The sequence below is a fragment of the Octodon degus genome, unplaced genomic scaffold (assembly GCF_000260255.1).
Source record: "Octodon degus isolate 3935 unplaced genomic scaffold, OctDeg1.0 scaffold00090, whole genome shotgun sequence".
Lineage (NCBI taxonomy): Eukaryota > Metazoa > Chordata > Mammalia > Rodentia > Octodontidae > Octodon > Octodon degus.
Window position 1 is genome coordinate 10,522,890 of NW_004524666.1, and position 24,571 is coordinate 10,547,460.

Here is a 24,571-nt window from a genome sequence, read left to right on the forward strand (position 1 = left end):
CCGGGTTAAACTCTGGTCTGGTAAACACAAGCCTCTGTTTCTATCACGTGACCCGTGCAGGCTTTTCCTGGGATGGAGCGCGCCACCGGTCTCCCGGAACGCACAAGTGGTCCAAAGTCCGCTTCGGCTAGACAGGGATGCAGGACTGTCCCTGGGAGAAGGCAGCGCTGGGAGGGGCCTGCGGGCCGCGAAAGAGCAGGGCTCGGCTCTGCACAGGGTCCGACGAAGAAAATCTCGGCGGCTACAAGGCCACCTCCCCGTCGCCACCAAGCTGGAGCTGGAAGCAGAGTTCGGTGCGGCCAGATCCCTGGCTGCTACGCAGCGACACCACGATGCCGCAGCCCCGGAGCCTGAGCCGAAGGCGGTGGTGCCCAGGCCGAGCGCCCGGACAGGGAGCGCGCTGCGCTGGTTCACCACGGTGATCGTGTATGCCGCCTTCCTGGGGCTGGTGAGAGCTGGGGTTGCAACCCTCCCGGGCCCAGAGGTTCTCAGCAGAGAGCGTGGCCCTCCCAGTCAGAGTCGCATGTTGGTCCCTGCACACTATCACTTTGGGTCAATAGCTATCTGCCTGGGCCTCGGTTTATTCAGCTAACACGGGGGTACAGCGGTGATCAGGAGGGCTACAGCCAAGTGGGAAGCTTATTTTCCTAGTACAGTGTGTTTTTCAACTGCAGCAAAATTTCCTGTCTCCTTGATGCTTTGGGGAGACACACAAAGCGTTGCCCAGGCCTTTCGCCACTGCTGTGCCACGTGCCAAATTATCACACAGAAGAGTGAGTTTTCTGGGATTTCCTGTTTCTAGTGGCCACCACACTAAGTTCAAGTTCAGCCAGCCACTTAATCCTGCAGCTAGAAAACTGACTGAGAGAGGAAGGTAACTTTTCTGAATCAAACTACTGATTAAATGGTAGAGCCAGGAATATCTGTTACTCTGCCCACAAACCTGTGTTCATGGAGCCTTCAGAGCCTTAAGTGTGGAGGACTAGAAGCATCTTTTGGGCCAAGCCACTGGGCTTCCCCTCAATTCCGCATCTGTGGAAATCTCTCCCATGGAGAAGAACACTTGGCAATTGAGATCCTGGGGAGTTGGGAGTGTAAGTCCCTCTCAGAGTTATTTTTGGTCACTTAGCATCTCGGTCAGAGCCACCTTGTTTCTTAGAATGTTTTGGTGGCTGGAAGCAGCATGGGGGGAGGGGGGAGTAAGAAGTAATTCATTGCAAGTGCCTGGTGATCTCACTCTGCCAGGTCCTTCAAAGGCATAAAGTAATAGGTGAGTCATTACTCACCCTTCCTTCCTCTTGCACACCCTGATCCTGAGTCCTGATCAGCTCCTGCTGGTCCAAAAGCAACTCTGCTGCTTAGAGCAGAGGGCTGCAAAGTTAATGGACTTGCTTGCTGCCTCTGCTAACCCAGGAGCTCACCCCCAGATGGCTCCTGTTGGAGCCCGAGGCACACAGTATTAACTGCTCAGCGCAATCAGGAATTAGAAACAATTTTTTTTTTCAGAGGGTCCAAGGAACTTCCCCTGAAAGCCGATGATTGCTTAGTTCTTGCTGATATCTATTAAAAAGATGACATCTATTAAAAAATTCATTCTAGCCTGGGAGATAGCTCAGTGGTATAAGTGCCTGTCTGGAAAGAGTGAGTTCCCAAGTTCGATCCCTGTACCACAAAAAAGTTCACTTTAGCACTTTTTTTTTTTCTTTTTATGTACCAGGGATCAAAATCAGTACCTGGGATCTAACTCAAGCACTTTTTTTTAGAAAGCAGTGACTCAGAAACTGGACACTACCTGAAAGAGTTAAAGATTTAGAAAAATTGCACACAGGAACTTGGCTGGCGGTGTCTAGACAGAGAACAAGAAAGTGACACACAGAAGTAGCTTGACCAGCCACAGCTCCCTGATCCTTGCACATTTAGGAGCAGCATGCAGCCTGGGATTGCCTGAACCTTTGGCAGCTCAGCTACTTGTTTCACAAACAGGCAGGTTGCAATGCTGACAAATTAGGTACCCCAAATACACAGGCAGATTCAGGCCAGATCTAATGTAACAGTCTATACTGTTGGTCAGTCTCCCCCCGCTGAGGCTTCAGCGAAGTCTTGGGCACTTGACCCTTTCTATCACCACTATAATTAACTGAGAGGGTCTAACTCTGTAGTCCACAGTTGACAATGAGAAGTGATTTGAGTGACTCTTGGTGCTTCACATTTCTGTTGTTTTGGTGTACAGAGAACAACTCAGGGCACACAACACACTGGGGAGACTTGAGGATGGCTCTCGGGAGATGCAGCATCACGGATATCTTGGTATATCGGTAATATCCAGAAGCTAAAGAACCCCCTTAACTGGTGTGTCCATGAGCCCAACTGCTCAAAATCAAGCCAGTCAGAGTTCACACAATAAAGAGAGCTCAACTGTATGTAGCCCAATTGATTAAAGTCTTTGTTCAGACAGTGATATTGACTAAGGACCATGGATGACTGTAAAACAGCTTGATCCAAATAAGTATCCATGTGTGCAGCTAGACTCCTATGACTCACAAGTCATAGGAACCTGGACACCCACTAACCATGAAGGTTAGAGAGCCTTGGAACTCCTGGCCTGCCACCCACCTCTGTGTACAGGAGGGGCGGGAATTTTTAGGGAAAGCTACTCAGAAGGCAGTGCGAGTCAATCCAGAGAACAAGATCTGAACCAGTGAAGCATCTGAACAGTGTTTACAGACTCTCCAGCCTCAGTATAGGTCCTTGGGGGCTGGAGAAGAGGGTCACCGACTGACAGCTGAGGAGGTCAGTCATGTTTGTTGTAAGTGTGCACAGCACTGAGTAAGGCCCATTGTGGGTCTTTTTTGTTATCCCTCTTGTTATGGTTTGTGTGTATTTGTCTCCGCAAAGCCTCATGCAGTCATTGAGGCTCAGTTCTACAGTTTGTGATTAATTCATGGTACAGCGCTAGGATTTTGGGTCTGAGTACTGCTGGGATTATGAGTGTGAGTGCTACACCCAGCCTGGGGTGGATTGCCTGAATGTAACATAAGGGAGACAGACTTGCTCTCTGTTGCCTTTGTTACCGCTACCCCTCCCCTGCTCTTTGCTGCCACCGTGAATGGCTGCTCTCTGCCATGTGCCACTCTGCCTTGGAGCCAGCTGAGTATGGACTGAAACCTCCACTGACTGTGAGCTGAATAAACCTTCCCTTCCTTCATTCTGAGTGTCGAATATTTGTCCAAGCAATGAGAGAAGAGTAACTGAGACACCGCCCATTATAGCCTGGTGGGAGAATGCAGAGTCTCATTTAGTGGAAAAGGCTCTGACTGATTTTAAAGCAGAGACATCATATAAACAATTGCTTGTGACCAAATAGGTAATCACTAGGTCTTGTGTAGGCACAGTCCTTTGTTTTTGTTTTTCAGATTGCTTTTCTCATATAGCTTTTCTCTATTTGGCAGTGGTCAGGTTATTACTTGGAGTGGTCAGCGTACTATTTCTAAAGAAAGCTCAGAGCAGTGATGTCTACAATATCAAGGGGAGCTTTCCATTCTTCCTTTGGACCTCAAGAGGACTGAGTGGGAACCCGGAACAGCACTGGCAGTGGTGCAGTGGTTCCCTGGTTTGGAGATGCTGGGCTGCATATTCTACAAATCCTCTGGCTTCCTGCAGCAGCATGAGCTTTTACTGAAGTCACGGATAGTATGACCCTATATATTTTCCTGAAATGATAAGGAAGAGATTAGAGCAGCAGGAAATGGGGGAAGGAGATAAGGATTTTGAGATGGGAGAGAAATCTTAATCCCTAGTCTTGAGGAAAATCTCCATAATGAGGATGAAGAGAAATATCTTTAGTCAGCTTAACCTTAAGGTCTCCAACAGATATAGTTTCAGAAGTCTGTTTGGGTCCCCTTTAAGTTTTTGCTCTTACCAGTATTGAGTTTGACAATCCAAAAATTGACAGTTTTTAATTAAAAAATATGTACTGTCTCAATATTTTCTCTTAATTTTAAATTATTTTACCTCTTCCATGTCTTGGAGTACAGATCTCTCTCTGTCTCTTTTATCTCTCTCTGTGTCTCTGTCTCTTATCTCTCTCTGTCTCTCTCTGTTTCTTTCTCTCTGTCTCTCTATCTCTGTCTCTGTCTCTCTGCCTCTGTCTGTCTCTCTCTCTTTCTGTCTGCTTCTTTTTGTCTCTTTCTGTCTGTCTCTCTGCCTCTATCTTTCTGTCTCTGTCTGTCTCTCGGTCTGTCTCTCTGTCTCTCTCTGTCTCTCTCTGTCTCTGTCTCTGTCTCTCTCTGTCTCTCTCTCTCTCTGTCTGTCTCTGTCTCTGTCTCTGTCTCTGTCTCTGTCTCTGTCTCTCTCTCTCTCTCTGTCTCTCTCTCTCTCTCTCTCACTGTATTTGGACTGAGCCCAAGGAGCCCTGAGGTACATCTCCAGCCCCTCTTTTATTTTTATTTTGAGACAGACTTATGAAATTTCACCCAAGCTAACCTCCAAGAAACAATTCTCTCTGTCTCCTAAAGCAGCTAGATTGCAGGTGCATACCACTAAACCTGGATGGGAGGGCAGTGATTTTAATCATGGAAACTTGAAAGACTCAGCAAGAAGCAGGTGGGCAGCTTAGCAATGGATTTACACTCTTGGTACCCATTACATTTTCTAGCTCTCTGCACAGCACTGTTTATTGAGTAGGTTATGATAGGTGATTAGACCTGGATCAGTCTTGTAGAGGATGCTCGAGTTGCGCATCAACAATTTCCTCTCTAGCTGACTCAGCAGGAAAACCTGCAAGTCATTTCCTTAGTATACAATTAATTCTTGCTGCACTTTAATTTGGATTAAACATCAGCTTGAGGTTGATGAGCCAGGGAGTTTGTTGACTGAGAATTCTTAGCCAGGCCAATGGAGTGATCCTGAGTTACCTGAAACCTGCCCTTGACAGAGAGAGTCCTTTTCACGAATGTCCCTGAATTCCAAACTGATGGTGGCTCAGCCAAATATCAGGTGACATACTGACCTGCCTAAGAGTGACAAGACTTAAAAGGGACTTGGTCAAAGAGCTGATGAGCATTTATTACAATAGTGATGCAAGTGACAAGAAAATTTGGTTCTTTCTCTTGCATACTTTTTTTTTAAAAAGGAGACAGAGTTCTTTTGTTTTGTTTTGTTTTTTCCTTTTGAAGTAGGATCTTTCTCTATAGCCCAGGATAACCTCTAACTTGCCATCTTCCTGCCTCAGCCTCCTCAATACTAGGATTAAGGCAGTGCCACTCTGTCAGGCTCTTTCATACAATATATAAAGTTAATAAGTAGATGGGCTTTTTTTTGGCTGGTTCAGGATGCCTTCAGGGTAAAGTTAATAAGTAGAATTAGAATTGGTGATGATATTCTTGGACTGTTAGGTTTCAATGAACTTCATTCAATTTTTGAAACATATTAATAACATAACATACCTATAAATATAACTAAAAGTTTTATAATTACTGATATTTGAATATATAATTTTGAATATATATACATAATTTAATATATAAAATCCAATTAAAGTCTCTTTTATAAAGAGAGATATCTTCTTGAGATATTTGTAGGGCTTATCTGGAAAATCCCAAAATTAATTCAAGGTCAAGAAAAAAGTAATTTAGAGTTTGATTTTGGGAGTTTCCTTAAAAATACTAAAGATTTAAAACACTGGTTCATAATAAGATTGCACAGCATTTCAAACAATAGTCCTTCATGTAACCAAAGTGGTATTAACACTTCATAGGCAAATACAGAAAATTTCATAGTTATTGAAAAACCTTAACTTTTTTCATAGAACAGACTCCATTTTCTCAAGTGATGAAAATCCTAATAAAGAGAACATGAGCACAGGAAATTGTCTTGGAAAATAAAATCTTTGTTTCCTAGTCCAATGACTTCAAATGTGTGCAAAATCCTTCACAATTTCCTATCAGCCAGCTAAGAAATAGCCCCAAGTTCCCATTTGTAGTGCATTTCAGATGTTAATGACCAATTTTTAGAAAACCTTCTAAATAATTCCCTTCTAGTCTGAGCTATTGTTATCACCCATAAAATTCCATTCATAGTGTGTATTCAAAGTGGTTGGGGTAGATATATAGTTGCATTGTCTTAATGACTGGAATGATTTGTTCTAATGGTGTTTGTAAATAGGATCACAAGTCCGCATCTTGTACAGCAATTAACCACTAAGAAGAATATATGCAGTGTATTATTTGTTGAAACTGTACTTCCGATTTGATTTGAAACTGTCTCATTGCTATATGTTTATCAATAAAACTGTAGAGAAAAAAAATAAAATAAAATAATTGTTATGATATTAAAAAAAAAAATTCCATTCATAGAATTCATCTTTCAGGCAGGTGCTTAGACTGCCATGCTGTCTCCCTAGCCCACAATTCATCTTTCATACAACTTTGACAATGCTCTTATCCTGTATTTTTGTCCTGTATTTTTCATATTCTTGGTTTAGAATATCCAGTTGTTCTACTTTAGGACAAAAATTACTCTTTTTACCATAATAATGAACAAACCCTCATTATTTGGAAAGCTTTTCCTTTCCAAATGCACATCTTATTCTTCCTCCTATGGTTACATACGGAGTTTTCCTCTTGTTTCCAGTAATTACACACACTAATTGCATGCACTAATTTGAGTCCCACCTAATTGACCTTAGTTTCTAATAAACAATAGGAATATGCTCTTCTTCATGTCATAGTTTATTGATACAATAAGGTATGTTTCACTTTGGTACATGTGAGACTGCCTTAGACTCAGTTTACCTTACCACCATATACAAGATAATGTATTGTCTTTGAGTAAAATTTTATTGTTCAAATTAATCCTATGCACGTATATGTAATATTCTCCAAAGAAGCCTTAAAGACCGCATTCCTGATAGATTTGGGATTTTGGAAGAAAAATGTACCTTTGGAAAAATGTCGAAGTGTTTCTTTCCTGCAGATTGTATATGTGTACTTCAGAGAAGTTCACATGTGTACATGAAATTCTGCTTTTGCTGTATACCTTAAAAAATGGGGAATACCATTTTGATAATTTAAATTTTTAACATCTAAATTCTCATGTTAGTACACATAATATACTTTGAAATATTCAACTCTTTCAACCATAATTTTAATGTTACAACTTATCAACCTTTTTTTTTTTTCCAGCTAGAGTCTCACTAAGTAGTTCAGGCTGGGTTGAACTCACTGTATAATCCAGGCTAGCCTGAGACTTGCAATGATCCTCTTCCCCAGCCTCCCAAGTGCTGGGATTACAAATATGTGCCACCACATAGGACTTATTAACTGTTAATACATCATATCCTTCTAAGGTATTGTTCACAAAGGAAAACAATGACAATAGAAAGGCAAAAGAAAAAGGAAGAAAGGCAAAAGAATAAAATGGTTTTTGAAAAACTAAGTTGTGGTTAATAGAAGCCACGGGACTTTACATCTCTAGCAATAATACACTATCACTGCATTTTTTCCTGACTGTGGGATTTAAGGTAATCCCCTACATTACTCTTACACTTTTTTATGGTAGAAAAAGCTACCATTTATATAGACATCATTTTAACGGTTCGAAATAAAAAGATTTTGTCTTTTTAAATTTTAGGGAATGAGCGTTGGTATACTGGGACCCACGTTTCAAGATTTGGCAACAAATGTAAACCAAAATCTCAGCGGTCTTTCTCTAATTTTTGTGGGCCGAGCCTGCGGAGTCTTGTGTGGCTCTATGATCGGTGGTGTTCTTTTTGAATACATGAATCATGTTTTACTTTTGGGTAAGAAAACTGATATTCTTCTTTGGGACTGTAAATATATTTACAATATGGCTGCACAGATGAAAAACAGCAGCCTGCAGAATGGCTGACAACTGAAATGGGTACGTTAGGTGTCCTCCGTGCTGCCAGGCCCCCTGCTGTGGCTCGCATGGGCAGCGAGGGGCACCCATGCTGGGCCCTCTGGAAACAGCCCTGCGGGGGTGCTGAGCATCGCATCGTATGTGCATTCTTGAGCCTTCCACACACTGGAGACCTCAAGCTCTGCTTAGGAGGGCAGAGGGCAGATCTCAGGCCACCGCCACTAGGCGAGCTCCTGGAGCCTGCCTATGGTCTGCGGCTTCTGTATATGAAACATTTAAGTGAATACTTTTTTCCCCTGTCTCTTTTGCTATAAAACTTATTTGCAGTTAGATTATTCATAGTGCTAGAGTTGTCTGGTAATACATTTTTTTTTCTTTGTGGCTGGCTAAGCCTGCTCTAGGGGCGGCGCTGGTGCAGCATATGGTGCCAGGGGCAATACAATTTTATAATACTATATTTTATAGTTCATAAAACTTATATAGGATTTGGATGATGTAACATCGTGCAGCAGCTGAGCTCTTATCTTCCCATGAGTGCCCAGCTTTTGTTGTACTTTATTTGACATTTTTGAGTTTATTGACTTGACCCTTGACCCAAATGAATACTGCTTTTTATGGCTGTCACCTTTTCTTCCCAGCGCTGTCAATGTTGGCTACCACAGTTGGCCTTTACCTTTTTCCTTTCTGCAAGACGGCAACGTTACTGATTGCCATGATGTCTGTCTTCGGGGCTGCAGTTGGTGTTCTGGATACAGGTCAGTGAATCTCCAGAGCTGTCTCTGGGCGTGCGGACTTTCTCCTAGGGGAGGGAGTAGGACAGCTGATACTAAACTATCACTTGTCTCTTGAAATGACATGGACTTCTCGAGTTGTTCATGGGCCACCCAGTGAGAGCCACCTGCTGGCAGCTCCTCTTCTTGTCACTCAGAACACCAGATTTTCAACAGCTCACTATGAAGTGACCATGAGGGATTTTGTTCTATGGGAGATGGTTGATTTCATAGTAGCAATACAGAGAAGGGCCCCTCCTGTGGGTAATTCTAGTACAGGTGAGCAGGCTTTCATTTCAAAATGGAACCTTATTGTGAGGTATGAGAGGAACAGATTTAATGAGAAAGATAAATTGTTTAATAGGATAAAACAAGTTTGGAACCACCATTTGGCTTTGAAAACATAGAAATAAACATCCAATCAAAAAAGTGCCCATGTTGAGCAGAGAGAAACCTGTGGTGTGTACTACTTCTCTTCCCTTTCTGTTGTGTCTCTCACACGTTCCTGCCTAACGACAGTAAAGCTTATCCATGGATCATCATGCCCTTGAAAACCTGTCAAATAGCGTCTGTGAAATTTCTTTGCTTCTGATGCCAGCTTTCTGTGGCCCGCACTGTTTTGTGATAGATTTGAGAAATATTTTACTGTTTAAGTTTAGTTTGGTTGTAAAATTATGGCATGGAATGTTATTAATATATATTGGTGTTATGAGATAGGGTCTCCCTGTATAGCTCAACCCAGCCTCACACTCGTGATCTTCCTGCCATAGCCTCTTAAATGCTAGCAGTACAGGTATTATATAACATCATGGCCATCATATATATATATATATATATATATATAGTGTGTGTTGTTGTTTTTGAGACAGAGTCTTACCGTGAGATTCAGACTGGCCTTGAGCTTGCTTGTGTAGCTTAGGCTAGCCTTGAACTCACAGAGGTCTTCCTGCTTCAGCCTCACAAGTGCTGGGATTATAGGCATTTGCTATCACCCCCAGCCAGAATTATATGTTTTGTTTTGTTTTGTGTTTTACGTTATCAATTTAAGCAACTTTATTTAAACTCTAAGGCCGTGTAAAGTTGAGACCATAACTGTTAAGCAGAATTATATGTTTACCTGAAAATATTTTATTTTTGCATAGGGTAGCTGAAAACTTAATGTTTCTGTCTTTCACCTTGTAGGTGTTTGATGGTATAAGGCAGATACTCTACTGAAAGGTGTTCTTACATCCTAGTTTAGATCCAGCAGGATCCTGGCATATTCAGGATCCTGAATGTGGGTTTTGCATCTATTATAGATAGATAGATAGATAGATAGATAGATAGATAGATAGATAGATGATAGATATCTTCAAGTAACTACCAAATGCAAGTAGAGAAAGCTTTGGTAATTTGGTGCTATCTGATGATAAACAGGTCTATAAATATTATTCCCCACTCCAGTGTTAGCAGTATTTTATAAAAAGCTTTTGCCTCAGTAGGTTGAGGAAGAAACATCACAAGTGAAGGAAACCTGGACAACTTAGTAAGATGCTACCTCAAAATAAAAAATGGGCCAGATATCCCCCTCAGCCCTCCTTAGATACAGTTTTTAGTGTTAAAGAAAAAGAAATTATGGATGTATCTGGTTCTGAGAGGCAGCTGCTCACCACTGACAGGGTTCCACCTATGCATGAGGTGTTTCAATGCATAGTTCTCTGGGGCCAATGGGTTAGAATTTGTTACTCACAGAATTGACCCAGTGCCATGTTTAACAACTGAGATCATCACAAAGCTGCAGCCATGTAATGCAGACTCATCCTCCCTCTGATAGCAGAGAGCTATTTCTGTTTTGTTTTGCTTTTACTAAGCTACTGTGTGTAATTTTGTTCATTTCTTGCATCTTTCATTGGTAGGTGCCAACGTCATTATCTTGGCTCTGTGGGGAGACCAAGGAGCCCCACACATGCAGGCCTTACACTTCAGTTTTGCCTTGGGTGCATTTTTGGCTCCTCTTCTGGCAAAATTGGCCCTGGGAACAACAGTGTCAACTGAAAATCACACAGAGCCTGATATTCATCCTTCAGCCCTCAACAGATCACTTGAAGCCAACCCAGACCTTCTGTTTGCAGTACCTGATGACTTGAACTTACTGTGGGCTTACGCTTCTGTCGGCCTATACATCTTTGTGGTTTCTGTCTTTCTGTTTGCTCTGTTTTTCAAGAAAATCTCAAGGCGTGAAAAATCAACAGCATCTGCTCAGAGATATCGAAGAGCTAAGCATCACAAGGCCCTCCTCTGCCTCCTTTTTGTGTTCTTCTTTTTTTATGTTGGAGCTGAGATCACCTATGGCTCTTACATTTTCTCATTTGCAACCACCCACGTTGGAATGGAGGAAAGCCAAGCAGCTGGAGTGAATTCCATCTTCTGGGGGACGTTCGCAGCCTGCAGGGGCCTGGCGATCTTCTTTGCTACGTGTTTACAGCCTGGAACCATGATTTTGCTGAGCAACATCGGCAGCCTGGTCTCATCTTTATTCATGGTGCTTTTTGACAAGAGCCCGCTTTGTCTCTGGATAGCGAGTTCTGTGTATGGGGCCTCAATGGCCACCACCTTTCCCAGTGGTATTTCTTGGCTGGAGCAGTACACGAGCATAAGTGGGAAATCTGCGGCTTTTTTTGTCATTGGTTCTTGTCTGGGAGACATGGCTATTCCTGCAGTAATTGGAATTCTCCAAGGACTATACCCAGATTTGCCAGTAGTTCTGTACACAAGTTTGGGGTCAGCAATATTCACTGCTGTATTATTTCCTGTGATGTATAAACTAGCCACCTCGCCTCTGGATCACCAGGAAACAGAAAGCAGAAAAAGCAAAGACCAGAGAGCTTTGCCTTCTAGTTCTAGGCTATGAAGACGAGAATGAAAGAATTAATATAGAAGAATAGACTAAATAGATTTTGTAGTGGTTAAAATGAATGATACAATGAAGCACTCTAACAGAAGGATACTTTTGGTTTCCTTGTTTTTTGAGACAAGGTCTCACTATATGCTCTAGACTGTCCTCAAACATGAAGCAATTTTTTTGTCTCAGTAGAAATATTTTGAGGGAGAGAACGGCTGAAGTCTCTAATGAATTTCTCTCAGATGTATTAATATTTCAGATAGTAGAAATTGCCCTATGAGGTAATTTGCCAGAAGGTAGGCCAAAAATACTTAGAGAAGATGGATTGGTCACTCTCTTTGAATTCCCACCAGAATTCAGCTGTCAGAGCACAGCTTTGGTAGGTTTTCAAAGTGCTTGGAGATCAAAGCTCCTAGGTCTATGTGTACAAAATGCTAAAATGTTTTGAAATGTTCTGTGATTCCCAGGGTCTTCCATAAACTTCCAAGTTGACTCACAAGGAAAGATCCTCATGAGCTAGTGTTTGTCATTAGGATGATTAGGACATGTTTTTGTCTTCCACCTTTCAGAGCATGCAAAGAAAACATTTTCTTTTTCTATTAGAAATTAGGTAGTATCTAATAGAACAAAACCATGGAGGCTTCGATGGGTTGATTGAGCAAATTATCAGGGAAATTATCAACTACCTGGGAAGTTGAGGGGCACAGTTTTATGAAAGACCACTCTTCAAAATAAATAATTTTTAGCTCAGCAGATTAAAACACCTGCTTTAGCAAAGTACAGTGGCCCAGGTTCAATCTCCTGGCCTGCCATGCCTGCCCCGCCCCTGGGGTGCACTGAGCAGGCAACTGAGACTGGGTGTGCTGGCACACTCCTGTAATCCCAGCTCTTGGGAAGCTGAACACAGGCTGATCATTATGTAGTGAGACCCTGTAGACCCTGTACTAAATACAAATAAATAAATAAATAATTTTTAATCGATTGCTTTATCTTATCTGTGGGCATGGACCAAAGGATTCTAATGACTCATTTGATCTTTTACTTCTGTGAGGAAAACACAGCACAGGGCTCTAAGATCCTGGCTTCAGCCTTTGCCTCTGCCAGGGCCTCTCCCCAGAGGCACTTATGCAGGACCTCACTCACATCTTCTCCTCTTCTGTGATTCTACAAATGAAAATGGATAATTTCCAAATTGATAATCCTAAAGTTTTAAAGTTTGTGCAAAATATCTCCCAGGAATTAATTTAAGTGCCAGCCCATCCATCCTTTCAAATAACTGTAAGAAACATGATAAATGGTTTAGAATGTGCTATAGAGCAGTGGCAATTTAATATACTTAATGTTTGATACTTACTTGGACAAATTTATGAAGAAGAGTTCTTCCTACTGAATGTTATTGATCCTAAGACGCATCTTTCCTCCACACATTTAATGTCTTTAAAGTCTGCATATGGCTACAATCAGTGATCACTTAATATTATGATAAAATTATTTCCCGCATACATATATAGGATAATGTTGCACTTTACAATCTAGCACAGATCCAGCGAAATACAGTTATTCATTAGTATTTTTGCAGACATTTTTAAAGGAAAGACATTGTTCATTTGTTTTCTGTGTCACTGGGGATTTATCCTATGGCCGTGTATATGCCAGGTAAGTGCTCTCCCACTGAGCTACATCCCCGCCCCTGAAGAGAAAATTATTTTATATGCTAATTTTCTCCAAAGTTGTATTGTATTCTTATTCTAGGGTCACTGTATTGGTGTACTAGCGCCTTACTTAATTGCTGACTCAACCTTGGATGTAAAGCCCATTCTAACCAACTCATAAATTACAGAGATAAGGACAAACAGGACCACTGAGGAATGTGCACATAGACAGTGGTGTGTGGGTTAAGGTATTGGGGCCTGAGACCCATGCGTGATAGCCCAGGGCCCCAATGGAGTTAGGACAAGTGCCAGGTATTAAGATAGTTGGCAACAAAGACACCTTGAGTAGTCCATCTTTCTGGAGTGCCTGACCTTGATTTATCAGGGTAGTAATCTATCTTCTCCTTTCTCCTCTTTTTGAATGAAGTGTCTTCCCTTCTTTAAAAAGTATCTTTAATTTTTTATTGGTGTTGAGTTTCTGATCTCAGTGAGCTGCTCAGATAGCAGAGCTGCGCGCGCGCACACACACACACACACACACACACACACACCCTGGATGCAATAGGACCCAACACCTACAACTGAAAGGAGAAGAGGTATAATTTGGCTCATAGTTTGTAGGGTTTCTGTCCATAGTTGGCTGACTCCAAGGCAGAGCAGCATGGCAGAGGGGTGGAACAGAAAAGAGATTCTTGCATCTAGTGATGGGGAAACAAAGAAATCAAGAGAGCGAACTAAACCCTTCTAGGCCATGCCCCTAGTGTCTGCCCCTTCTAACCAGACCCCACCTCCTAATCCCAAACAAGCTATAATTCCCCAGTATCCAATCTCCTTCCAAAGCCTCACCTGTGAGTGTGTTAGGGCGAACCTAGATGTAAATCATTACAGTTAAGGATATAACTAAGTGGTAATGCACTTAGATAGCACGTGCAAGATCCTGTGGGGATTAGACAAAGGCCCCACCAGTGGGGATTAAACAAAATACTGGACAGCCAAAGTTAAAGGAGGAGGGCCTGCCAGAAAGCTCAGAAGACTAAAGCACCTGCTTAGGCAAAGCACAGTGGCTGAGGTTCGATCCCCGGCCTGCTGTGCTACCTCCACCCCTGTCCCCAGGGTGCACTGAGATGGCAATTGAGACTGGGCGTGGTGGCACATGCCTATAATCCCAGCACTTGGGAGGCTGAAAACAGGAGAACCACTACAAGTCTGATCTATGTAGTGAGACCCTGTAGACTCCATACTAAATGCACACACACAAAAAAATAAAAGTTAAAGGAGGAAAGGTTTCATTTGGCTCACAAGTTATAAGGTTTTACCCACAATTGGCTGGCTCCAAGGCAGGGTGGCCTGACCAATAGGCATGGCCGAGTAGGCAGAAGGTAGCAGCAGTAGCATGCACTCTTTTTGTCCCTTACATTCCATCCAGGGCTTCCCTAAAGGGTGGGTGGCACTCACACCTTGGTTGAGGCACCCTTAATCCCAGCATAATACCCTTAATACCAGCATCATGTACCCTAGATCCAGCCACTCACAAAAATCTATGACCACATGAGGCTTTGGGGGAACATTTAGATATAAGGCATAACAAGGAAGGAAGATGAAAAGTACAATTTATATGAGGTTAAGAGTTGAACACTGAGACTATCCTCAGTTTAGACAGTTGCACACTTCCCAGGAGGCTCCAGCCAAAGCTGCGTGTCTAGTTCAATGCAGGGGTGGGAAGAACAACTTGCCCCTGTAGCTACCCACACAGGGATCCTGGGGGCGTAACAGAAGCTGGAAAATTGTGCTGAGCATATGATGCATTTAGCAGAGAGAGAGAGAGAGAGAGAGAGAGAGAGAGAGAGAGAGACAGACCATATCACAATTATTGGGCCTTGTTTCCATCTACTAAACACTCGCCTTGTCGAAGGTGCTTTGAGCCCAGCAGTGATCAGAGAACAAGAAAGAGTCCACGGCCTTAGCAAACCACGTCTCCCCACGCCTCCCCCAGCTACACAGGGGTGCTCATTTCAGGAGCGGATGTATGGCTGTCTCTGCCATTTGAGGGCTTTTAAGTGTAGCTGTCACGTCTTCCCATGCCGATCTGTACAACTATGTAGAGACTCAGTGAAAATGTGGATTAGAAGCACGATGTAAGGAAACCTATGCTCTCATTAACTGACATCACGAACTTGAAACTGTGCCACAGAATTTGTTTCCTCTGAAGGGTGGATTCCAACGTTGTAATTGCCTGTATCTAGCTATTTTAAATAGCATTTTACCTGAATAATAACATGCTGTAAATGCTTCATACTCTTCCTTGGGTAAAATTTTGGGATAGGACGAGTGGAAAATATATAAATATATTGCTTTCTAAAGGTGTACACAGGGTTGGGGAGATGGCTTAGTGGACTAAGTGCTTCCCTGCCAAGCACAAAGGCCTGAGTTCAATCCCCGTTCTGCAATAAATAAATAATAAAAAATTTAAAAAATCATTAAAAAATAAATAAATAAAGGTGTACACAAGTAATTTTTCTACTCACTGACATCGTATGCATCTGTGCCTAATGCAGAGTTGTACATGTGTAATTAATAAATGTTGAGCCAGCAGAAAAAAATATGAGGCATTTGGCACTCTATGCATTAGGCATCATTAAGGAAAACTAAAAGCAAAGATCCTAAGTCTCAGAGATGGAGGATATGTATATATATTTCATTTTTTCTTTTTATTATTTTTTCCAGTGCTGCAATTGAGACCTAGGTCCTCATCCATGCTAGCCAAGGCCTATAACACTGAGCTACACCACTAGCCCAGTATTCAGAGCTGTCAGTGTGCATTATTTTAAATCTCTAAGTGCCAACCAAAAGTTAGGTGCTATGCATATAGTAAGAACAGGACCCAAAACACCATTCAAACTTCAATGAGAGAAACTAGTAGGAAAGAGTAGCACAGTTTATATTTAACAGAAAAAAAATCATGACAGTAGAAAGAATAACATAATCACAATGCAGGGAATATTGAGGTGACAGTGTAGCTCAGTGGTAGAGCTCCTGCATAGAACACATGAGGCCCTGGAATAAATCCCCGGTTAATAAAAGACAAGGAAATCAGGTCATGGGAAGGAGGAAAGAAGGGATGGAGGGAGAAGAAGGGAGGAAGAAAGGGAGGAAAATAAAATACATCACTCTAAAATTCATATAGCATCGCAAAGGACCCGAAATACCAAAAACAACATCATAAAAGAACAAAGGGAGAGGCAAGCGAGATAGCTCAGCTGACTAAAGCACCTGCTTAGGCAAGCACAGGGACCAAGGTTCCAATCCCAGCACCATATGCTATGCCAGTCCTGCCCCCAGGGTGGGCTGAGCTGGTCACAGAGTCTGGGCATAGTGGCGCACACCTATAATCCTAGTGCTGGGGAGGCTGAAAACAGGAGGATCATTATGAGTCTGAACTGTAGTGAGACCTTGCAACATTAAATACACTTAAAAAAAAAAAAACCAGGTAGAACAAAGGTGGCCTGGCATGCTAGTGCTTTGCTATAGTCATTCAGGAGGGTGGGCTGAGCTGGCCACAGAGTCTGGGCATAGAGGCGCACACCTATGATCCTAGTGCTGGGGAGGCTGAAAACAAGAGGATCACTATGAGTCTGAACTGTGTAGTGAAACCTTGCAACATTACATACACTTAAAAAAAAAAAACAAAACAGGTAGAACAAAGGTGGCCTGGCATGTTAGTGCTTTGCTATAGTCATTCAGGAGGCTGAGGTAGAAAGACCACAAGTTCACAGGCATCCTGGGTAACTTTGCAGGACACACACACACACACACACACACACACACACAAACCCAGCAATAAATATTTTTTCACCGTACTGAGAAATAAAGAAGCACATACATCCATACTCACACAAATGTGGGGGATTTATAGTTACTAATTTTGGACTACGTGCAAGGAAAAATAGAGTTGTTCTCTGCTGAGAAAGAGAAAACTGATGGAGTACAGGTTCCTGGGTCAGAAATTCTTCTTTGTTCTTGTTATACTCACTGGAAATAATCAGCTCCTCATTGCTGTAGATGGAGTCGCTGTTTCACAATAACTTTCAGCTGGTCCCAACTCTCAGCTGTGTGAGCTCTCAAGGTTTCCTGCCATTTGGGAATCTCATAGACCTGCCCAGCAAGGCATCCTCTTCAAAACCAGCAGGAAAATCTCTTGCCCAAGTCTGCTAATCTAGAATCATATACCACCTTGCAGTCTGCTTTTGTGTGTGTGTGTGTGTGTGTGTGTGTGTGTGTGTGTGTGTGTGTGTGTGTGTTACTGTCATTGGCTAGCTTGCATCCTTGCCTTTAGTAATAATGGATATTAAAACCTTGAATCTATGTGATAATTTATGTATGAATAATATGAAGGACTTCCACCCGCCAGGCATTTTTAGGAGTGTCTGGACAGGCAAATTCATTTTGCATAATTGGATCTGACAGAGGCAAAGTGTCCCACCCCATTTTGTTTTTTTTTTGTTTTTGTTTTTTTTATTTTATTTTATTTTTTTTCAAAGTTTTATTGACAAACAGATAGCAATGAGACAGTTTCAAATCATATCAGAAGGACAGTTTCAACAAATAATACACTGCATATATTCTTCTTAGTGGTTAATTGCTGTACAAGATGCGGACTTGTGATCCTATTTACAAACACCATTAGAACAAATCATTCTATTCATTAAGAGAATGCAACTATATATCTATCCCAACCTCTTTGAATACACAGATACAAAATGGACATTCATCGGTATACCCCATTTTTTCTAAGTTCCGTTATTGAATTCCCACCCCATTTTGGATGGCCTGCTCTGCCTGGATAGTCCATCACTTGAAACTGTTACACTGATGATAGTGAAACCGATGCAGGTAGAGACTGAAAGTATTAAATGAGAGAAAGAAAACTTCTAAGATGGACAGAAGGAAGCCTGGGTTCTGAGTGGGTGGCCTTGGGGAATCTGCTTCTCAAGAAAGTATTATAGAGTAAAACCATGAAACGAGGAGGGTGTAAAATGGAACAAAATTATAGCTAACTAGTAAGATTAGGTAATTTTGATCCAACGGGAAGTCACAAGGCACATATAAGGAGGGACAAAACTATGATCCATCAGTAAGGGTACAGGTGTAGTCACTTAGGTAATATTGATTAAGTGGCTTGAATGGGGAAACAAGTCACAAAGCAAGGGTACATGGGATGAACAAGGACTTTCCTGGAAGGGGCATCTAAGGAGACTTTGGTCCTCCACCCGAGGTGGTTGATGTCCAGTTAGAAGGTTAATCACTGCTATTTATCCCGGGGGAGGTATACGGGTACCGTCCTTCCTTTTAGTCCTGAGGCCTGACCATGAATGAATGTACCTGTAGCCTCAGTTGTCTTCTGTGCTACCTCAAGGGTCCAATCCCGTCTGACTGCCTGTAACATTTCTAAATAACTTAATTATCTATAGTACTTTTAATGAACAGCAGGTAGAGGCCCCAGATTCTTCCTGTTTCCCCTGTGTTAGTGTTCTTTCACAAATAAAATGGCTGTGTTTACCTACTTTAGAGAGAAGTAGGTCCTTATTTATGCCTTAATGTCTTCCTTTAGTTTGAGACTTTAAGTTTTTCCAACTCCTCACAAATGGGCTAAACCTCATGTAGTCCCTGGACTTTAACTCCACATTTAGAGCATGTTACATTCACTTAGGCTAAAATCTGAAGATACAAGCTTGTGTGGATCTTCTATATAGCTAATGATTAATAAAGCTAAAAATCTCAGTCTTTGCTCTGCAAGTATAGCCCCCAGCCTCCTCTCTCTCACCTGTTAATGACTAACCTTCTGCCTAACACTGTGAGTCAGTCCTAGGGATTATGCCCAGAGTCTTACACATGCTAGGCAAGTGCTGCTTAACTGAGGTGTACATCCTTTTCCGCATCACATGACTCAGTTATGGCAATGGCATCCTTTTTACCTTTGCCATCTTTGGCTGGCTTGAAATAAATCACATGTTCTGCCCAATAGAAAAGCTAGAATAGGGATGTTCACCATTGCTGTTCATCATACAGTGTGTTTGCCTCATTCAGAAAAAAAATCAACATTCTCAAAACAGCTAAAACTACAAAGTGGATAGAAAAAAAAAAACCCTTCAGAAGTTACCAGAAATGATAGCTGGAGAGATAGCTCAGTAGAATAAGTGCTTGCCTGGCAAGTATAGGGTCCTGAGTTCAACCCCCGCACCCCCCACCCCACAAAAAAAAGAAAGAAATGATGCTAGGTAGAGTCTAATGAGTGTGGGGATAAAATGCTCCCTGAAGGCCAGGATAATTAACCCCATAGGGGAGAATTTTTTTGTATGTAGTGTTATTATAGGTAGCTAAGTTAGAAATAATATAGGCAGATAGGCCTGAACCTTTGAGGGGTCAGCCAAGAAGTTAACTGTGTTAAAAAAAAAAAAAAGTTGTTAACTGTGGCTAGAGGCACATTATTTGAAGGTCATGCTTCAGGATGAAGAGAAAAGACTATGTCCAGACACTTCTGCTAGGGATGAACAACAGTGATTGCTATTTTAAACAAACATTAATCACCTTGGGTGGAAGACTAAAACCTCTTTAACCCACCTCCTTCCAGGAAAGTCCTTGTTCATCCCCTGTGCTCTTGCTTTGTAACTTGTTTCCCCATTCAATCCCTACTTAATCAATATTACTTAAGTAACTACACCTGCACTTTTACTGGTTGATCATAGTTTCGTTCCACCTCATAGGCACTTTGTGATTTCCCATTGGATTAATATTATCTCTTCTGGTTTTGATATTGTTTAAGGTTAATAACATAATACAGGACATATTTTATAATATTTTAAAATGAATCACCCAAAAAATTATATACAACAAGTACAGGAAACCTATCCACATACTAAACACCAAAGAATCCAGCTGAGGGCCTGGAGCTCATAACAATGCCTCCCACAAGTCTAACTGGAGGCCTAGAGCTCACAAAAATGTCTCATGCAGGCCCGCTTCATGGATCTGTGCTGGAAAGGCCCAAAGGTCAGTGGTGGGAGCTAAGAAGTCTATGCCAGTGGGATGAAGGATTGTGCTAGCAGGCTAGGGGATCTGAACAGAAACTAGAAAACAACACTCAAGGTAAGCACCAGAGCTCCCCTCAAAGTACCACAGCCGTCCTCAGCAACAGTGAGTCTCAAGCTCCTCCAGAGATGCGGAAAGCCCAGTAGCCATCAGAAAAGCCAATGTGACAAGCTTTTCCCTGAGGCTGAGCAGTGCATCATCTTCCCCTCCAGAGCCAGGAAGCGATGCTCAAGATAAGGACCAAAGCTCCTCCAGTGTTCACTAGGAAAGCCAGCATGACAAAGTCCTCCAACAGCACAGCCCAAGAGTACCGTGTCCAGTGGCTCCAAAAGCTTCTCCAAACCTTGTAAGGTTGGCTTTCCTAATGAACTTAGTTGTTCTTATCAGAGGAGGAGCCTGGGACCTCGTTGTCTCTGAGAATGGCTATTGTTCACTTTTAGGGAACTCTGGTTCTCATTTTGAGCATCGCTTTCTAGCTTTGGAGGGGAAGATCATGCACTGCTCAAACCTCAAGGAGAAGCTTGTTGTGTTGGCTTTCCTGATGGGAATTCAGCTCTCCTCATCCCTGGAGGAGCTCGAGACTTCACTGTTGCTGAGGATGGCTGTGGTACTTTTGGGGGAGCTCTTACTTAAAGTATTGCTTCATGGCTCCTGTTCAGATCCCTCAGCCTGCTAACACAGATCCTTCGTTCCACTGGTATAGACTTTCTAGCTTCCATCACTGACCTTTGGGCCTTTCCAGTGCAGATCTGTGAAGCGAACCTGCATGAGACATTGTTGTGGGCTCTAGGCCTCCAGTTGGACTTGTGGGAGGCATTGTTATGAGCTCTAAGTTTCCAGCTGGACTCATGCAGGATATTGGGATCCAAGACCTCAGCTGGATCCTTTGGTCTTTAATGTGTGGACAGATTTCCTGCACTCTTTGTATATGATTTTTTTTAGTGATTTACTGTAAAATAACATTACAAAAATCTCTCCTATGTTGTATTGTTTCCCCTGTAAAGCCCTAAACCACAACAAAATGTGTCCTGTATTGTATTGTTCCCCTTGCAAAAAACCCCAGACATGACACAGCCTCTTTTATTACATGGCAAGAAAGGGGCTATCATCCTTGAGGGTAGTTGAAACTTGATTGGCTATTCTGGGCTCTGAGACTATATTGAGCAACTAAGTTAGGGAGAAATATCATAGACAATCAGACAGACAAGTATACACCCTTGAAGAAGCCCATGCAGAAGATGAGAATACTTCATAACTGTGAGTGGAGGGCACATTCCTTGGAGGTCAGGCCTCAAGACAAAAGCTGGAAAGACTACACTGACATATTTCCCCTAGGAACAAGCAATAATGATTGATATTCTAAACAGGCATCAATCACCTGAGTTGGGTGCCAGAAAGAGACCCTGACCATCCCCTCAAAGAAAAGTCCTTGTCTGGTCTATGTACATTTGCTACCTGACTTGTTTCTACTTGTAATCTTATTGGTTGACCATAGTTTTGTCCCAGGTTAAACCAGTTTTGTGATTTTACTCCATAAAACTTATCCTGAGAAGTGGGTCTATGGGTAACCCACTTTCTGGCCTCCTCTGTTCCCTTAAACAGAAGCTTTATTTCCCAATAAATAAATATTGCCTGCTCTGAGCCTCTATTGTTCCTTAAAATTCATTCTTCAGTTTTGGGCAACATGAACTTGACATATTGGACATTTGGCAGGTTGGAAGCTATACTATTTCCCTTATATTAATTGGATTATTTAAAGGTCCTACACTATCCCTATATCCGGAAGCCCTGATTTAGCCTCTTTTCCTTTCATTGTTTATATGTACGTTCTTGAATAAACACTTGTTGGGTATTTTCTTTGTCCTATCCAGCTGCTTATCTCATGAGATTTACAGCACAGTCTCACATTTAAGGCTAAGTTAGTAAAAAGACTACATGTGTATTTTAGTGCATTAATATGCTGAAAAAATAATAAAAATATATATGTAAATATATGGGTATGTGAGTGTTCAAGTGTTCACGTATATTTTACATACTGAGTTTAAGATAGCCATTCTTCCCAGTTTGTCCCTTTTTGTCCTTAACTGGTGGTAGAAGGAGGAAGAATGCTTCCATGACATGATTGGCTGCTTTATCAGCTCCGTTTTTCTGAGCTACTGTCTCTAGCAGGGTTTCACTCTTTGTTTTCCAGAAACCTCATTAAGACCTTTTACCTTTCTCTGCCTGGCCCCCAGCTTTTCCTACAGCGGGATACTAGGTAAGCTGGCTAGGTGTTATCTCTTGTTTTTCTTTAACATTTTATTGTAAGTTGTAGACCACTGTCTTTTTAACCTATTCAAATACAGCTTCATAGGAAAATAGATAATATTTAGTTTCAGTTTAACTGTAATTTTATAATAAAAGTCCAGGGATACCTTCAGAGAATTTTACAATCCATTATTTTTTAAGAAAAATATTTTGAAAACTCAGATTTTACCATAAAAACAATAAAGGTATAAAAGTTCTGATAAGGCTGGAGAGATTGCTCAGTGGTCTAAAGTGCCTGCTAAGGCAAGCTTAGGCAAAGCACAGGGACTATAGTTCATTCCTCAATACCACATGCCATGTCAGCCCCACCCCCAGGGTGGGCTGAGCCAGCTACAGGGGAAAAAAAAAGTTCTAATAAAAAATTAAGGAAGTGAATTGAAATGTATTTCTCACTTCCAAGTAGGGTTACTTTTTAATGTCATTTTTAATTTGCTTACACTTCTGGGAAGTATACTTTATGAAAAATAACTTACATTCACTGTTGTTTTAATGCATAAGTTTTCCTACTAGCTTTGATTTTCTTCATGTACATGTCATATTCATGGTAGAAGGAATGATAAATTTTTCAAATTGATGTTCTATATGTATATACAGAGAAATGTAAATATGTAATTTTGAAAAGTTCATTTGTCTTTGCAACGTGGAGATTAGCACAGGTATTAGTTTAAAATAAACATATATACCCAGCTGATTCAGGAACAGAACATCTTGCCAGAGTGGTACAGAGGGTTCACCTCCAAGGGCTGCGGCAGGAAGAAGTGGAGCACAGCAGCCAGACCCAAGCCACACCCACCTGGAGGAGTCTGAACTTCGCAGATCCAGACCTGGTGCTAAGGTAATAACTCTACCTAAACTCTACACCAAAGGTCAGAAGTCAGTGCTGTAGAAAATGACAAAGAGAAGGAACAAAATGCATTCTCAGGCCCTGAGCCCACCCTGAACAAATGCAGAAGACACTAGCATAGAAGAAATTGGAAATCACACACCTGAAATCTCTGAAATAATAGCATCTGAGGTAAAGAAACAAGTTCAGAAAGGTGTAGAGGAAATCAGAAATCACATCAGAAATAATTTCTGAAGTAAAAAAAGAAATGATAACTATAATGAAATAAGTACTAAGTGCTTCTAAAGAAAATACTGACAAAAAAAGTAGAACAGAATATAAAAATGATGGAATTCTTGAATAAACTATATAGGAAAGAAACAGAATGCACGAAGCAGATCCAAAGTGATATACAGGAACTTAAAACCTCAATCACAAGCTGGCAAAACCGTTTGCGTGAAAGTGAAAATAGACTTTCAGACCTTAAAGACACCATTGCAGCTAGTGAAAAAGTAAGAAAAGAACTCTTAAAAATAACTAGGATGCAGGAAAAAATAATTCAATATCTGCAAGACAATGCAAAGATGAACAATGTGAGACTAATAGGCATCAGTGAGAAGGAAGGAGTCAATATAAATGATATAAAAAGAATATGGATGGAAGTAATAGCAGAAAACTTCCCAAATATAGAGAAACTATCTGACATTCAGGTAACCGAATCATACAGAACTCCAAATAACATCAACCCAATTAAAACCACACCCAGACATATAATAATCAAGATCCCAGAAATTCAGCACAGGAACAGTATACGAAAAGCTGCTGATGAAAAGAAACAGATCATGTTTAAAGGAAAATCCATCAGGATGACGGCAGATTTCTCTGCACAAACCATCAAAGCAAGAAGATCATGGAGCAAAGTACTTCAAGTCTTGGAAGAAAACAAATTCCAACCCAGACTGATAAACCTTGCAAAACTCTCTTTCAAGTATAATGGAGAAGTAAAATACTTCCATGACAAAGAACAACTAAAGAATTTCATGATGACAAAGCCAAATCTACACAGACTACTAAAAGATGTTCTAGAAAAGGAGCAAAATGACCATAGCTCCATGAATGAGAATGGAAAGAACCCACCAAATAGGGCAAAAAATTAAACAGGAGAACAAGAGGT

The 24,571-nt window shown here is 41.5% G+C and overlaps 2 protein-coding genes across 2 annotated transcripts in view; both read left to right on the top strand.

Moving 5' to 3' along the window:
• The first annotated feature begins 202 nt into the window (after positions 1-202).
• LOC101575473 (sodium-dependent glucose transporter 1C-like) lies at positions 203-11,898 on the top strand. Its single transcript, XM_012516074.2, has 4 exons — positions 203-448; positions 7,630-7,798; positions 8,517-8,633; positions 10,544-11,898. Exons 2-4 carry the CDS (start codon positions 7,633-7,635, stop codon positions 11,536-11,538), a joined length of 1,278 nt encoding a protein of 425 aa, XP_012371528.1. The 5' UTR covers positions 203-448; positions 7,630-7,632; the 3' UTR covers positions 11,539-11,898.
• Positions 11,899-13,166: 1,268 nt separating this feature from the next.
• LOC101575858 (sodium-dependent glucose transporter 1B-like) overlaps positions 13,167-24,571 on the top strand; it is a 49,513-nt gene continuing 38,108 nt past the window's right edge. Inside the window, exon 1 of the mRNA XM_012516067.2 lies at positions 13,167-13,185. Within this exon, the coding sequence (XP_012371521.1) occupies positions 13,167-13,185 (19 nt within the window). The remainder of the gene's footprint in view (positions 13,186-24,571) is intronic.

What these genes read in the sequence shown, in the direction of transcription:
- LOC101575473 (XM_012516074.2), top strand. Translation starts at nt 7,633, where the DNA reads ATGAGCGTTGGTATACTGGGACCCACGTTTCAAGATTTGGCAACAAAT. An exon ending in GAATCATGTTTTACTTTTGG is followed by an intron (nt 7,799 to 8,516) that starts GTAAGAAAACTG and finishes TTTTCTTCCCAG; the next exon opens with CGCTGTCAATGTTGGCTACC. An exon ending in AGTTGGTGTTCTGGATACAG is followed by an intron (nt 8,634 to 10,543) that starts GTCAGTGAATCT and finishes TTTCATTGGTAG; the next exon opens with GTGCCAACGTCATTATCTTG.